This window comes from Phyllostomus hastatus, unplaced genomic scaffold (assembly GCF_019186645.2).
Source record: "Phyllostomus hastatus isolate PE091 unplaced genomic scaffold, TTU_PhHast_1.1 phas_scaffold_60, whole genome shotgun sequence".
Classification (NCBI taxonomy): domain Eukaryota; kingdom Metazoa; phylum Chordata; class Mammalia; order Chiroptera; family Phyllostomidae; genus Phyllostomus; species Phyllostomus hastatus.
In genome coordinates this window covers 14,576,688-14,590,148 of record NW_025334038.1, presented here as the reverse complement: position 1 = coordinate 14,590,148, position 13,461 = coordinate 14,576,688, and the positions used below count along the sequence as shown (strand labels likewise).

The following is a 13,461-nucleotide window of genomic DNA, read 5'->3' as shown; positions in this document are numbered from 1 at the left end:
ATCCTGTAACTTTTGCCTTTTCCCAAAACTAGTCACCTCTGAAAGGCAAGAGATTTCATTCGATCATGGGTAAGATTCAGGAAAATACAACATGGAAACTGGTGGTGATTGGGAAAACTGTGAGGTCCCAAGGCATGCCTACTTTGAAGGGGACTGAGGTGTCATTGCCCTGTGTACAATATTTCTTGTATCTTGTGTCTTCAATAAATGTCTCTATTTTTAATAGTACATGGCTGGATACTTTCTGTACAAACCATGTGTGTGTGTGTGTGTGTGTGTGTGTGTGTGTGTGTAGTATTGTTTGTTTTCTATTAACAGTTGATTCTAGTACATAAAGTGGAATTTAAATAGTATTTTGTTGGTATTTTTTTCTGCTAGGTGGATGGAATTCTCCCTGGTGTCTTGCAAATTCTGAGTTTTCTTCCACCTGAAACAGTTTCAGAATCACTACTCTGACAGATTAAACATTAGTTTTACAGATAGTTGTAATAATTGGAGGTCATTAGTCTTACTTTTTGTACTGTTTATATCAGCATTAACCTATCTTGTGTAATTTGGGTTTGTTTTGTTTTTAACAAATCATCTTTGCCTATTTTTGAAAATAGGAATTAGGTTTAATACCGTTTTTACAAACTAAGTAAGATACGCAGTAAATAATGAATGCATGAGTAACTTTGTGGGAAGACTTTTTGGAAACATCACCTAATATGTGAGAAAATCCAAAGGAAGCTATATTAGAATAGAATCAACATACACTGACTTCACTTGTTCATACACTGACTTTCCTTTTTAAAAAATTATTATTGCAGGCAGGACCTTAAAGAAACATTTATTGACAGTGGTGTGATGTCTGCCATCAAAGAATGGCTCTCACCTCTCCCAGATAGGAGTTTGCCAGCACTAAAGATTCGAGAGGAGCTATTGAAGATTCTGCAAGAGGTTAGAGGCATATCTGTTTGCTCTTCATTAATTGTCTGATGTGTTTCGTATTATTACAACCTCTCTATTTTACCATTTATTTATACGTTTTCCTGCCATTACTTGCCAGAAGAAAGGTTTTATTCAGTATGTTTTTTAGGAACATACTAAAATAAAGTGATCATAAAAGGAAGGCCTGATAAACTTCATATAACTATAGTATTGAAGGAAAAAGATCTGGGGTAACTGGTTTATATGCAGAGTAGTACAGTAATGGGCATGTTTTGGGGAGAAACTTGAAGCAAAAAGATCAACTTCAGAGTCAGATAAACTTGCATTGGAATCAAGCTGGGCTGACTTTCCATGGCTATGACACCTTGAGCAAACTACTTCTAAAGGAATTCTTGAGGAACCTCCTATGTGCTAGGTATTCTTATTTCTCACAACAAACCTGCAAGGTAGGTGTAATGTCTCCATTTTACAGATGAGGAAGTTAAGACTCAGAAGTTAAATGACTTGTCCAAGATCACATTACTAGCAAATGTCTGTGCTTGAGTTCAGGTGTAGGTCTTTTTGACTCTGGGCCTATGCTGACTCTTGTATTAAACTACTAACCTCTGAGGATACTTAGTTCATGCTTTCTTACATTGTTAAATTTTACTTGGACTCAGCGGTAATACTGAACTCTCAACTGTTGATATGAACACAAAATATCCTTGTGTTCAGTGTCTATCCATCCTGAAACCATTTTCACGATTTTTTGGTTACTTTATTGTGAATGAACTAGGTCTCAGAAGATTCTCTAAAATAGATTGGCAGGACTCCCAGTTTCTGAGTAATTAATGTGTGTGCATGTGTTTATGTTCTCAGCTACCTAGTGTGAGCCAGGAGACGCTGAAGCACAGTGGGATTGGACGAGCAGTAATGTATCTCTATAAACATCCCAAGGAGTCACGGTCCAACAAGGACATGGCAGGGAAACTAATCAGTATGTACATTTTGTTTCTGTTGTATTTCTGTATATATGAAAGGTAACTATATTTTTACCATCATTCATTTTAAATGAATCAATGAAGTGGAATAGAAAGAAAATTTTGGTAACTTCTTATGGTACCAGCTTTTTTCCCTTAGACTTAAAATGCTTCTAAGTATATTTAAGTGTACAATCCATTATTAAAGATAGCTACTAAAATGATGTGTTTTCTAATCATGGATCAAGAGCATATAGTGAGAGAGGCATTAGAATGCAGGCCCTTGCATTAGTCACTCTTGGGTTCAAATCCTAGATTCACCACCTACCTATCTTTATATTCATGGTTTAAACTCTAAGCCTTGGTTTTCTTCTCTGTAAAACAGAGAATTATATTTTCACTTAGGGGTTTTTGTAAAGATTAAGTGAGAGAATATATATATATATATATATGGCACAATGCCTAGCACATAGTAAGTCCTGAGGAAATGTTAGCCACTGCTGCTATTGTTACTACTTTTATAATGGTCTTCCAAGCCTTTTTATGTTCTTACTTAATGAAACCAAAAAAGTCTAACTGAAATCCATCTAATCAACTGCCACATTGTTTATGAAATCTTTTAATTTTATGAATGAAAAACAAGCCCTGGCTGGTGTGGCTCTTTAGATTGAGTGCCAGCCTGCAAACCAAAGGGTCACTGGTTCACTATCCAGTCTAGGGCACATGCCTGGATTGTGGTCCAAGTCCCCAGTTTAGGGCATGCAAGAGGAAGCCGCACATTGATCTTTCTCCCCCCTCTTTCTCACTCCCATCTTCTCTCTGAAAATAAATAAATAAAATATTTTTTTTTTAAATGAGAAATGAGTATTTTCATCATTCTCCTTAACTTTTCCTGTGCTCCACATTGGAAAGGAATTTTTAAACTTCCAAGCTAGATTGAAAAGCAACTACTTCTATGCCTGAAAATAGTAATTATTTTTCTATTTAATGTTTTAAAGTAGCAAAGGCTTTTAGGGAAATTTAAGTGTTTTAATAAACCAAAGAAGTCTTATATCTTTGATCTTGTTAATAATCTGTAATTTACTGCCTATTAAATAATAAAGTTTTGATGCCTTTATGCAGTGGTTCTAGATGCTCTTATAGCCATAGACTGAGAAAAGCAGAATATTTCCACTGGTTAAGTCCTTTACAGTGGAAAAATAATACTCATTACTCATTATCACAGTGATTCTGAATCCAAGGGTGAGGTTGGCAGGTCACTTTACAGATACTTAGACCACCCCCTTGGTAAGACTCCCTGCTTCCTTAATAGTTTGACAACACCTATGTTCTGTCTGTAAAAGGTCCTTTATTGTTTTGGTAATGTGTTAAATGCAGCAGTAAACTATATTGTTTTGGTAATGTGTTAAATGCAGCAGTAAACTATACTGTGTTTCAAAATAAAAACGCAGTGTTGGTATCTGTGGACTTTTCTAACTAAATGATGGGCCTATAATAATTTTTTCATGTTCATCCTAGCAACTTTCTTAGATTTAATGAAGTCCAGACTCTACACCTGAACTATTAAAATGTAATTTTTAAAGATTTAGACCATTTTGACAAGTAATAAGGGAGCTTTTCTTTAGAATAAAAAAGTAGAAGAATTTCAAGATTTTTCTATTTTTAATAGAATAAATTAGAAATCACAGCTTGTTGATGGCTGTCAAAGTGAGTTACAGGTATGGTCCTGAAAGAATGCTATCTTAAAGGAAAGAATATTCTAAATGCCTAGATATGACAACACTAGGGTATTTTAAGAAATGGTAGGAGGAATAATAGTTTATGGGCTAAATAATTGATTTTTCCTTGTTACAGATGAATGGTCTCGGCCTATATTTGGTCTTACCTCAAACTACAAAGGAATGACAAGAGAAGAAAGGGAGCAAAGAGACCTAGAACAAATGCCTCAACGACGAAGAATGAGCAGGTATGAGGGAACAGGTATGAGTAAGTGGATTGAATGTTATTGTTGCTATAACTCAGCACTTTTGCAAGTAAGATCATTAGGAACCCTGAGATGATAGGATTTTGTCTTTCCTCTTAGCTTGATATATCTGTGTAGTTCATAATACCTTCTTAATTTATGCGGAATAGTGTATAAGTCTACGCCCTCTCCCAGACTTTTCTGGTTTGATGTGATGTAATATGGCCTCTGCCACAGTTCTGCAGGTTGCTTATCTTGGTCCAGCCATGTGCAGACAAAAACTATGTCTTTCTCAGTCCCATTTCCAAATTCTTAAAAGAAAAAAATATTGGTTCAGTTTGTATCAGTAAACTGGATACAGTTGTATCCAGGATGGCAAAGTCATTAATTATACATATGGCAGTTACCATTCACCCATAATGAAACCTGGTATGCAAAATTAGGAATTATTTTGGGGGGGAAGGGACTTAATTGTGGTTTAAGTTTGATATTTCATTTTGCTCTTTTTTTCTTGTAAAGTTATAAGATTCTAACATTCCTAATATTTCATTGATTACTTTTTTCCCAGCACTGGTGGTCAGACACCCAGAAGAGACCTGGAAAAGGTGCTGACAGGAGAGGAGAAGTAAGGGTTTTGTATTGGTTTTTTTTTCTTAGCCTATGTAGAGAATGTTCTTTTTGTTGCTTTAAGAAAAATAACATGAAATGATGTATGTTCACACTGATGAAGGATGATTTTGAGCTTAACATTTATTGAATATCCACAAAGCATTGTATTGGATGTTCTGGAGGGTATAAGATTGAGAAATAGTTTATTCAACAAAGATTTTAGCTACTTGCTACGTGCTGGACTTCTATGTTAAGTTCTGGGCATACAAAACTGAATTAAAAATAGTCCATACTCTCACCAAGTCTTTAGGGGGGTTATAGAAAAAGGAAGAGCTTAGGCCAATGGTGGGATAAGTGTGTGGAAGGCCCGTTTGAGGAATTGCAAGTGGACTAGAGTGGTTGGGCAGTAGTGTGGTGCCTGAGATGGTGGAACATAATGTTGGATATGTAGATGTGGACCACATTTTGAACAGCTTTAAATCAAGATGAAGAATTTTCACTTTCTGTGATTCCATAGAAAGCATTTGAGCATGGACATGGAGTCATCAGATTTGATTCAGAATGCTGATGTTGGTGTGGTATAGGATGGGTGGGAGGGGGTTAACTAATGGCAGTGGTACAGTTAAACTGAGACAGTAATGGGGAAACAGAAGGTTTAGAAGACTTCGCAGGGGCAAAATTGCCAGGAGTAGGTGACTTGGTCAGGTAGGAGTTGGCAAGATCTGAAGACACCGACCTAAGGAGCTGAGATGATGGTGTTCACTAAAAAAGGAGAGGAGTAAGCTAGTCCTGGGAGGGAAGTTGAGGAATCCAAGCAGCAATGTGAGTGATGATGAGGCCAACTGAGACAGGCTGGGAGGGTGTGTTGGGTAAGCTTAGGAGTACAGATGAAATTTGCAACAGGTGTGTATCTGAGGAGGATGGACTCAGCTGTGATTGGTTACGTAAGCAGCATGCTCTTCTCATTCTCAGGGCGCTCAGGCCTGGGGATCCTGGATTTTGTGCTCGTGCGAGGGTACCTATGCCTTCAAACAAGGACTATGTGGTCAGGCCTAAATGGAATGTGGAAATGGAGTCATCCAGGGTAAGCAAGTAGGGGAACAGCAAGGTGGATTGCAAATGCATATTACTGTTTTGTCTTTTATCTCCTGTTAATAATCTTTAACTGCCCTTGCAGTTGAACTGATTTCAAGTGAGCTATTTTCTGCTTTTTTATCAAGCCAGATCATTCATTGCTGATGAGCTTTACTTCAGACTTAAAGCAACATTATCAAGTCAAGAAGTTTTTTTCTTATCTCTTTATTTCCCCTGAATCCTGGAGCCTGTGTTCTTACATAGTCATTTTTTTTTAGAACCATGAGAATCAGAACTCACCTGCTTATACAGTGTCCCCTTTATTTCTCTTCACCTATTTTAGGTAGTTCTGTTATGAAATATTTAGGGTAGACACTTCCTCTGTCATCACTGTAAATAATACTCAGTGATAATCATTGCTTTCCATTAACCTTTTTTTATTCTCCATTCTCACTACCATTTCTAGCCTGGTATTCTTAAAAGGGGCCTAAACCGATTGGAAAAGCATAAGAGGCGATTTGCCGAACAGAAACGACTCAGCAGAGTGCACCATGCTGTCAAGTTCAGCATTGAAGGCAACAGGCTGCCCCTGTAGTTCTGGCTCTATTCAAGTATATCCAGGAGGTATCCCCAAGGAGGCATGCTCTGGGTCTGGGCTTGAATTTTCAGGAGCTAAAGGAAAGACAAGTGTGGGTATGCTTGCTTAACCAGACAAGGCGAGACCTTCTTTTAGTTTCTGAAATAATGCTAACAGCCACTTAGTGACATTTAGGTCCTCCCGAGTATTTGGAAATTGGTATGAAATTGTCTCCTGCTTTATTGGTACCCTAGAGACCAACAGATAATTCTCCTCTGATAAGTATTTTGGTCTTCTTGACTGGTACCCATTTTTATTAAAAAGACTTATGTTAGGGCCTAGAACCATAGTGGTCTATATTACAGGCATAGAAATTGGTTACTTGCTCCTTAGTGAGAGGGAGGTGGCTTGTTTTCCTTTTGTCAGTGGCTCAGTAACACGCATTTGGGGACTCATTGAATGAAGCCTGACACTGAATATTTAGAAGATAAATTTGGTTAATACATAAATTCACTATGTGGTTGGAAATGAAAAAGACTTTGAAACATTTATAAAGCTAGTCTCACTGACCTTCTGTGTTCTGGAATTCATAGTGCATTTTTGTTGCAGTATATCCATCCTAGAGAGGGAGAATGCTGCATGCCTTTTGTGACTTCATCAACCCCACTTTTGTAGCTACTTCCCTGGATTACACTCACCTTCCTATCAGCTCACTTTGCTCTGAAGCTACTAACAAAACAAAGCATACTTTCGTATTTGTTGAGAACAAATAAAGGGTAGAAGAGTTCAAGTTCAGTGCCTCAGACTTCTTCATCTGTACTTCCTTCCCTTTTTTTCTTTGATCCATACATTGTCCCTTGATATCCCTTCTCTTCCCCCAAACACCCCTCTTTCTTTTTATCTTTACTTTTTTCACTGTCTCTTCCCTCTTTTCATCCCTCTCTTTCATATTTTCTTATCCCTAGCACACGTATTTGTGAGAGTTAAGAATTACACTGTGGCAAAGGAAATGTCATAAACAATCTGTATGGCCAGTCTACTTTGGAAGCCTGCCTTGTCCTTATGGTGTGCTCCTGTCTGCTATTGTTGATGGTTCTGGTCCTGCCTTTCCTGTGGGTGATAGCGTGGTGGGAACAAATGGCCTAACCTTCTGCTGGAGCAGATAGATGACCAGCATGAGAAGAGGGAACTTCTAGTAGATAGAGTTCCTTTCCTTTATCCTCAACACTCCCAGGATCATAATGTGCTGGTATTTAACTAGGCCTGTGTCTGGCTTATAAGAGCTCTTTGAAGAAAATACAACATATTTTGATTGGTGGTCCTGTTTTACATATTCAGTATAAAGACATTACATGTCTTTAAGCTACCTCGCACTGTTTCCCTGCCACTTCCCTGCAGGAAGATATCTTGCTGAATGCGCCTGATCTCGTCTGATCTTAGAAGTTAAGCAGGGTCAGACCTGGTTAGTACTTGGATGGGAGGAAGATTCTTGCATGTTCATTCACTCAGGGCTTTCACATTGCACTTACACTAGTGAGTATTAATAGAAAACATATTGTCCAAGAAGAAAATCGGAGTGGATAAATGGCTTTCAAATGAAAGTTTTCTTTTATACAGGTGTGGGAGAAAGTAAGTTTACAATTGTTCATATGGAAAATAATACAATAATTAATAATATTAGAATAAGCTCTGTTTATGTACTCACAACTATAAACCTACTTTTTCACATCCCTGTATATAATTTTTATTTTTGAAATAATATAAGCAAACATAAAACACCAGAATAATTTCATCCCCAAAGTCCTGCTCTTCTAAGTCACCACTGTTAACAATTTTGATATGTTAAATGTATCTCCGGTAATGCTTCAAACTTAGTTTTTCTTATTATTATAATTGTAGAAAAATTTGAGGTAGTGAAAAGAAAAATCACCCACTGTTCAAAAGCACTTTGTTGTATTTTTTGCCTTTTTTCTATTGCTACTTTAATTAAAATTATGCTGTATGTAATTTTAGTCACTTCTCATTAATTCACCTTATGGATTTATTATTTATAATGGTTGCATACTAGTGTATCAGTTTGTTTTTTCATTTCTCTCTAGTTTCTGTTTTTTTCTCCTAAATAATACAGTAACCTCCACTGCATTCAATGTTTATATGTTGATTTATTCCATGGAGTGCTTTATTTATTTATTTTTTTAAGAATTTATTTTTAGAGAGAGGGGAAGGGAGGGAGAAAGGGAAGGAGAGAAACATCAGTGTGTGGGTGCCTCTCCTGCACCCCATACTGGGACCTGGCCCATAACCCAGGCATGTGCTCTGACTGGGAATCAAACTAGCACTTTGGTTTGCAGGCTAGTGCTCAATCCACTGAGTCACATCACATTAGCTAGGGCCATGGATTGTTTTAAAATTACATTAAAATAACAAAAGCAATGCATGTTTTTATATAAACTTTTAAATAGAGAAAGCACAAATAAAATTAATGTCAGTTGTTAATCCACCACATCTTGATATTAGCATTTCAAGTTACTTCTTTTGGGTCCTTTTTATATACATATGTAAACATTATTACTGCTTTTGGGTTTTTTGAACACTTAAGCAAAATCCTGATCATATTTTATTCCTTGTTGGGTTTGTCTTTTACTTAGCATGGTAAAAATTCTTTTTAGTAACCATTCTTCAGTGACATAATATTGTGTTAGAATACAGTTGTACCATAATTTTTTTTAAGCATATCCACTTTGCTATTCTTTTAGGCTACTTTTGGTTTTTCACTGGTAAAACAGTGATAAAACCGTTCACTGATAGTACTGCATTACACTTTCACTGTCTTAATGGAGTGTTATAAGGTTGATGATTCGGAAGAGAGATCATTGAATTTAGCATGTAGTACCATGTTCTGTGTGTTTTCAGGCTTGCGGTGACTAGACATCTGGCAGCACAAGTCTTTAAGCTATAACTAGGAGTAGATCAGCACTACCTGACCTGGGTATGTGTATTTCAGTTGCTGAGATGGAAGGGTTCAGATTGTAGATCAGGTCCTGGGAGTGAGCAAGGAGAAATGTAGGCTGAAGTGTTAAGCTGCTGGAAGTTGGGTAGTTGGTAGAGATCTGAGCAGGTAAGGCTTCCAGTGTAGACTGTCTACAAGTACTGTAAATCAGGGCACATTGAAAGGAAGTCAGATATTTGGGATTCTTCAGTAAATCTGGGGTATTTCGAGTCTGGCTCCCAAAGTCAGATGGCTTCCAAAGTCCGATGTTCAAAAGTCCCCTCTCTCCATCTTTCTACCCCTCTTCCTCCAAGGAGGTTTTCAAAAGAGGGATGGTAGCACAGCTCTTTCTCCTCTGATGATGAATTTTTATGTTAATTCAGTATTAATGCCAAGTATTAAGAGTATTAAAATTGATATAAAATATTTAGAATTGGGATATTCCTAGAAAATCTAGGATTGATGATCAACATGACTCTTATTTAAGAATGTTCAAACTCTTGTAGAGTTTCTTGCTTATATCTGAGTGTGGAGTTGAGTCCAGAGGTGGGATAGACTGGGGAGGGTCCCAACATAAAGGAGCTTCACTATACCAGCACAGCCCCTGGAGTATGCCCCAGGCCCTGCCTTCTTTTAGCATTCTTTGCATTGAGCTTCACAGGTGACTTACTAGTAAGCGTGGGGGGCGCGGGGCAAAGAATTAGGAAAACCCTTCTCTTTTATAACCATTTCAACATTTGTTTTTTAACTTTTTATCCTCACCTGAGGGACATGCTTATTGAATTTTTTAGAGAGAGGGGAAGGGAGAGAAAGGAACATCAGTTGGTTTTGTCTTATACACACCCCATTCAGGGAGTTAACCCACAACCTAGGCATGTTTCCTGACTGGGAGTTGAACCCATGACCTTTGAGTTTATGGGAATGCGCTGCAACCAACTGAGCAACCACTGTCCGGGGCTCAACAGTCTTAAAGGTTGGAATTGTTAGCAACACTAGAGTCAGCAAGAAGAGTTCACCCTGATCTTTGACATAAATAGCACACCTTTTCAGCATTTCTAAAAGGTGTCTATTTTTTAGAGACCACATCTTTTTAAGACATACAATCTCTTCAGAATGTGAAGGAAATAACCTGACAAACTAATCTTTTAAACATAAAGGGCAAACAGGAAAAGAAGTAAGAAGTAGGAAGCCCCTTGGATCGAGAGACTTTTAATGTTCTTTTTTTTGTCAAATATACTTATTTAACCTAAATCTAATTGATTGCAAAGTAGTAATAATAATAGTCATTGTGTATTTATGTTGAGCACTATGTGCCATCCCCTGTGTTTATGACAGTATTTTCTCATTTATTTCTCCCAGCAGTCCTGCAAGGAGTACAGACTTAGTGGCATAATTTTTTGCCCAGGGTCACAAAACCTGCTGAGGCAGAACAGGGATTCACCCAAGTGGGAAACTAGAGCTCCAGCTCTTCATAGGTTTACTTTGCTAACCTCTGACATCATTCATCATACTTAAGGCTTTTTCTCAGATGACTTTCTTTGCTTTAGAAGATCATCATTCCTTATACCAGCACTATTTGAAAGTGTATTGTTAGGTGGTCAATTCCACATTTGGTCTTTGAAAGGGAAAAGTATGTAGTCAAAATGTAATCTGATGGAATTGGGGGAATCATAGTTTCACTTTTTCCTCTTTTCTCTTATGTAGGAGATTTCTATGGACTGAGGCAAAATTTACCTATAAGCCACAGATAACAACAAAATTATTCTTCACTGAGAGTTCATTATGTTTTCTAACATTGCTGTGTGCATGCTGTGTTGTTCCTAAGGTCACCACTTGTTATTTCAGAGCTAGGAGCTCTTCTAACCACTAACTTTCAAATTAAAAAAGATAAAAGACAAAATTAGATGTATTTCAATAATTGCTCTTTAATTTTTAACCCATTTTTAGTTTCAGGGGACCTCCAAGAAGGGTATCAGTCGACTGGATAAACAGATGAGAAAGTTCACAGATATCAGGAAAAAAAGCAGATCGGCACATGCAGTGAAAATCAGCATCGAGGGCAATAAAATGCCTTTGTGACGTTGCCTGGGATATGTCTCCATCTTTGCTCTAATGTTCAATGGACTCTTTGGAGAAAGATGATATTTTAAAATTTTTTAGTGTATCTGTAAATGGTTCAGCTTGTATCAAATATTGTCATAGGATGTGCGTTTCTCTCCATTGTATTTAAAACCATTTGTTGTGTACTTTGTACAGAGAAATACTAGTCACACTTCTATAAACCTTACACAATAAAATTACAGTCTGGTTTTGGGAGACTGTCTCTTCATTGTCTTAGAGTATTCCTTCTTAGTGGGGGGTGAAAATTGGTTCTTGGTGAATGAAAAAAAAACTCAGCTATTAGAGTGGTTTGTGATCTTTCAAAGTTCAGCCCTACCCTGCTATTGTACCATAAGGAATTTGTTCTCCGTCCTGGGTTCCTGATTAGGAGCTTCTAAAACCCTTGGGTTTCCTGGGTAAAAGGAGTATCTTTGTGATTCTAATGAGGTGACCCCTGGTGTATTCCTGTATAGCTTTAGGTTGGGGTCTGGTCATCAGAAGGACCTTAGAGGTCTGTTTTACAGGGTTGGGACTTTGGGCAGGCCTGACCTGAGGGGTGGTAAAGATTGAATCTAGTTATTCAGTCATGTGAATAATGATTTAATAGTTGTGCCTAAATAGTGAGCCCCCAATTAAGAATTCTGGATAGCAAAGCTTGGTGGAATTTTTTTATTGGTGAGCATACTGATGAGCTGAGATCGTGGAATGCCTTGATTCCACCAAAAGAGTGTGGAAGCTCTGTGTTTTTTCCCAGACCTTACCCTATGTGTGTCTTTATTTAGCTGGACCTTTTAATTTGAATCCTTTATAATAGAACTATAAATACAGTGCTTTCCTGATTTCTGTGTCATTTTAGTGAATTCTTGAATCTAAGGGGATCGTGGGAACCCTTAGATTTGTAACCAGTCAGCCAGAAGTGGACTCCACTTGTATCTGGCATTTGGAATGGGGACAATCCTGTGGAGGACTGAACCCGTAAGCCTGTGAAGTCTGATGCCAACTCCAAGTTGTCAGAATTGAATTGTAATATCCTAGTTGGCATATTGCAACAAAATTTAATTTCTAAGTATCTTTGTTAGGGAAATACTAATTATTTCATTTTAATTATCGGCACACCTAGGAGAGGTTGCAGGTTCAGTGCCAGACCACCCCAGTAATGAGAATATTGCAGTAATGTAGTCACATGAGCTTCTTGGTTTCCCAGTGCATATAAAATCTGTTACACTAGTCTGTTAGCTGTGCATTATGTATTAGAAAACACTGCATACCTTAATTCAAAAATCCAATATTGCTAAAAAAATGCCAACCATCCCCTGAGCCTTTGTGCTGGTGGAGTGTCTTTGCCTTGTGTTGATGCTGCTGACTGATAAGGGTGGTGGTTGCTGAAGGTTATGGTGGCTGTAGCAGTTTTTTAAAATACAATGACGTTTGCTGCATTGGTTGACTTCCTTTCATGAACGATTCCTCAAAGATCATAATAAATATAATAATGAAAAGGTTTGAAATATTGTGAGAATTACCAAAATATGACGAGAGACTAAGTGAGCAAATGCTAGAAAAATGGCACTGATAGACTTGCACACTCAGTGTTGCCACAAACCTTTATTTTGGGGGTGGGGAGTGATATCTAAAGCACAAAAAAATGAAGTGCAATAACAAGATATGTGTGAAATTTAATTTCAGGGGTATTATAATGAAAAGAAGATTGAGAAATACTGTCCTAGAAGATATATGGATATAATTTAGCATCACTATACCAATTGCTTATTGCAGCCTGGCAGTTAAGCTAGAAATTATTACAGTTTAAAGCTGTATTCCATTTGGGGGGTACTTTTAAATTATTTTAATAGTCTGAAGATTTAATTAGAAAACTGATTAGTCCAGGTGACTAAATGAAAGAATCAGTTATTTGTTTTAATTACAGAAATTCTACTCTGATAGAAATTGGAGTAAGCTTCCAGTCAAGATGGCATTGTAGGTAAACACAGTACTCACATCCTCCCACAACCACATGAGAATTGCAACTAAACTACAGAACAAAACCACCTGAAGTCTAGCTGAATACAAGTCCTATAGCTACAGATACATAGAAAAATATAAGAGACTGGTCGGAGGGGTGGGGATAGTGAATGGGCTGGTCCCACATGTACACAGGGTTTTTAAGGATTGGGAAGGATATCTCAACTGTAAAGGTCTCCCCTGAGGAGCAAGGGGCCTCAGACCCACATCAGAACTCCTAGCCCATGGTCCCAGTGCCAGG

General features: G+C 37.6%; 1 protein-coding gene across 3 annotated transcripts in view; it reads left to right on the top strand.

Moving 5' to 3' along the window:
* Nucleotides 1-11,430, top strand: part of IWS1 (interacts with SUPT6H, CTD assembly factor 1) — a 60,371-nt gene extending 48,941 nt beyond the window's left edge. For 2 of the 3 annotated variants that reach the window (XM_045826244.1, XM_045826243.1), the window contains exons 9-14: nucleotides 810-939; nucleotides 1,789-1,906; nucleotides 3,744-3,855; nucleotides 4,421-4,477; nucleotides 5,434-5,545; nucleotides 11,049-11,430. In XM_045826244.1, the coding sequence (XP_045682200.1) occupies nucleotides 810-939; nucleotides 1,789-1,906; nucleotides 3,744-3,855; nucleotides 4,421-4,477; nucleotides 5,434-5,545; nucleotides 11,049-11,180 (661 nt within the window). In that variant the 3' untranslated portion in view covers nucleotides 11,181-11,430. Of the gene's footprint in view, nucleotides 1-809; nucleotides 940-1,788; nucleotides 1,907-3,743; nucleotides 3,856-4,420; nucleotides 4,478-5,433; nucleotides 5,546-6,001; nucleotides 6,160-11,048 lie in introns of all 3 variants that reach the window. The other variant, XM_045826245.1, reaches the window with a different exon arrangement.
* The last annotated feature ends 2,031 nt before the right edge of the window (nucleotides 11,431-13,461 follow it).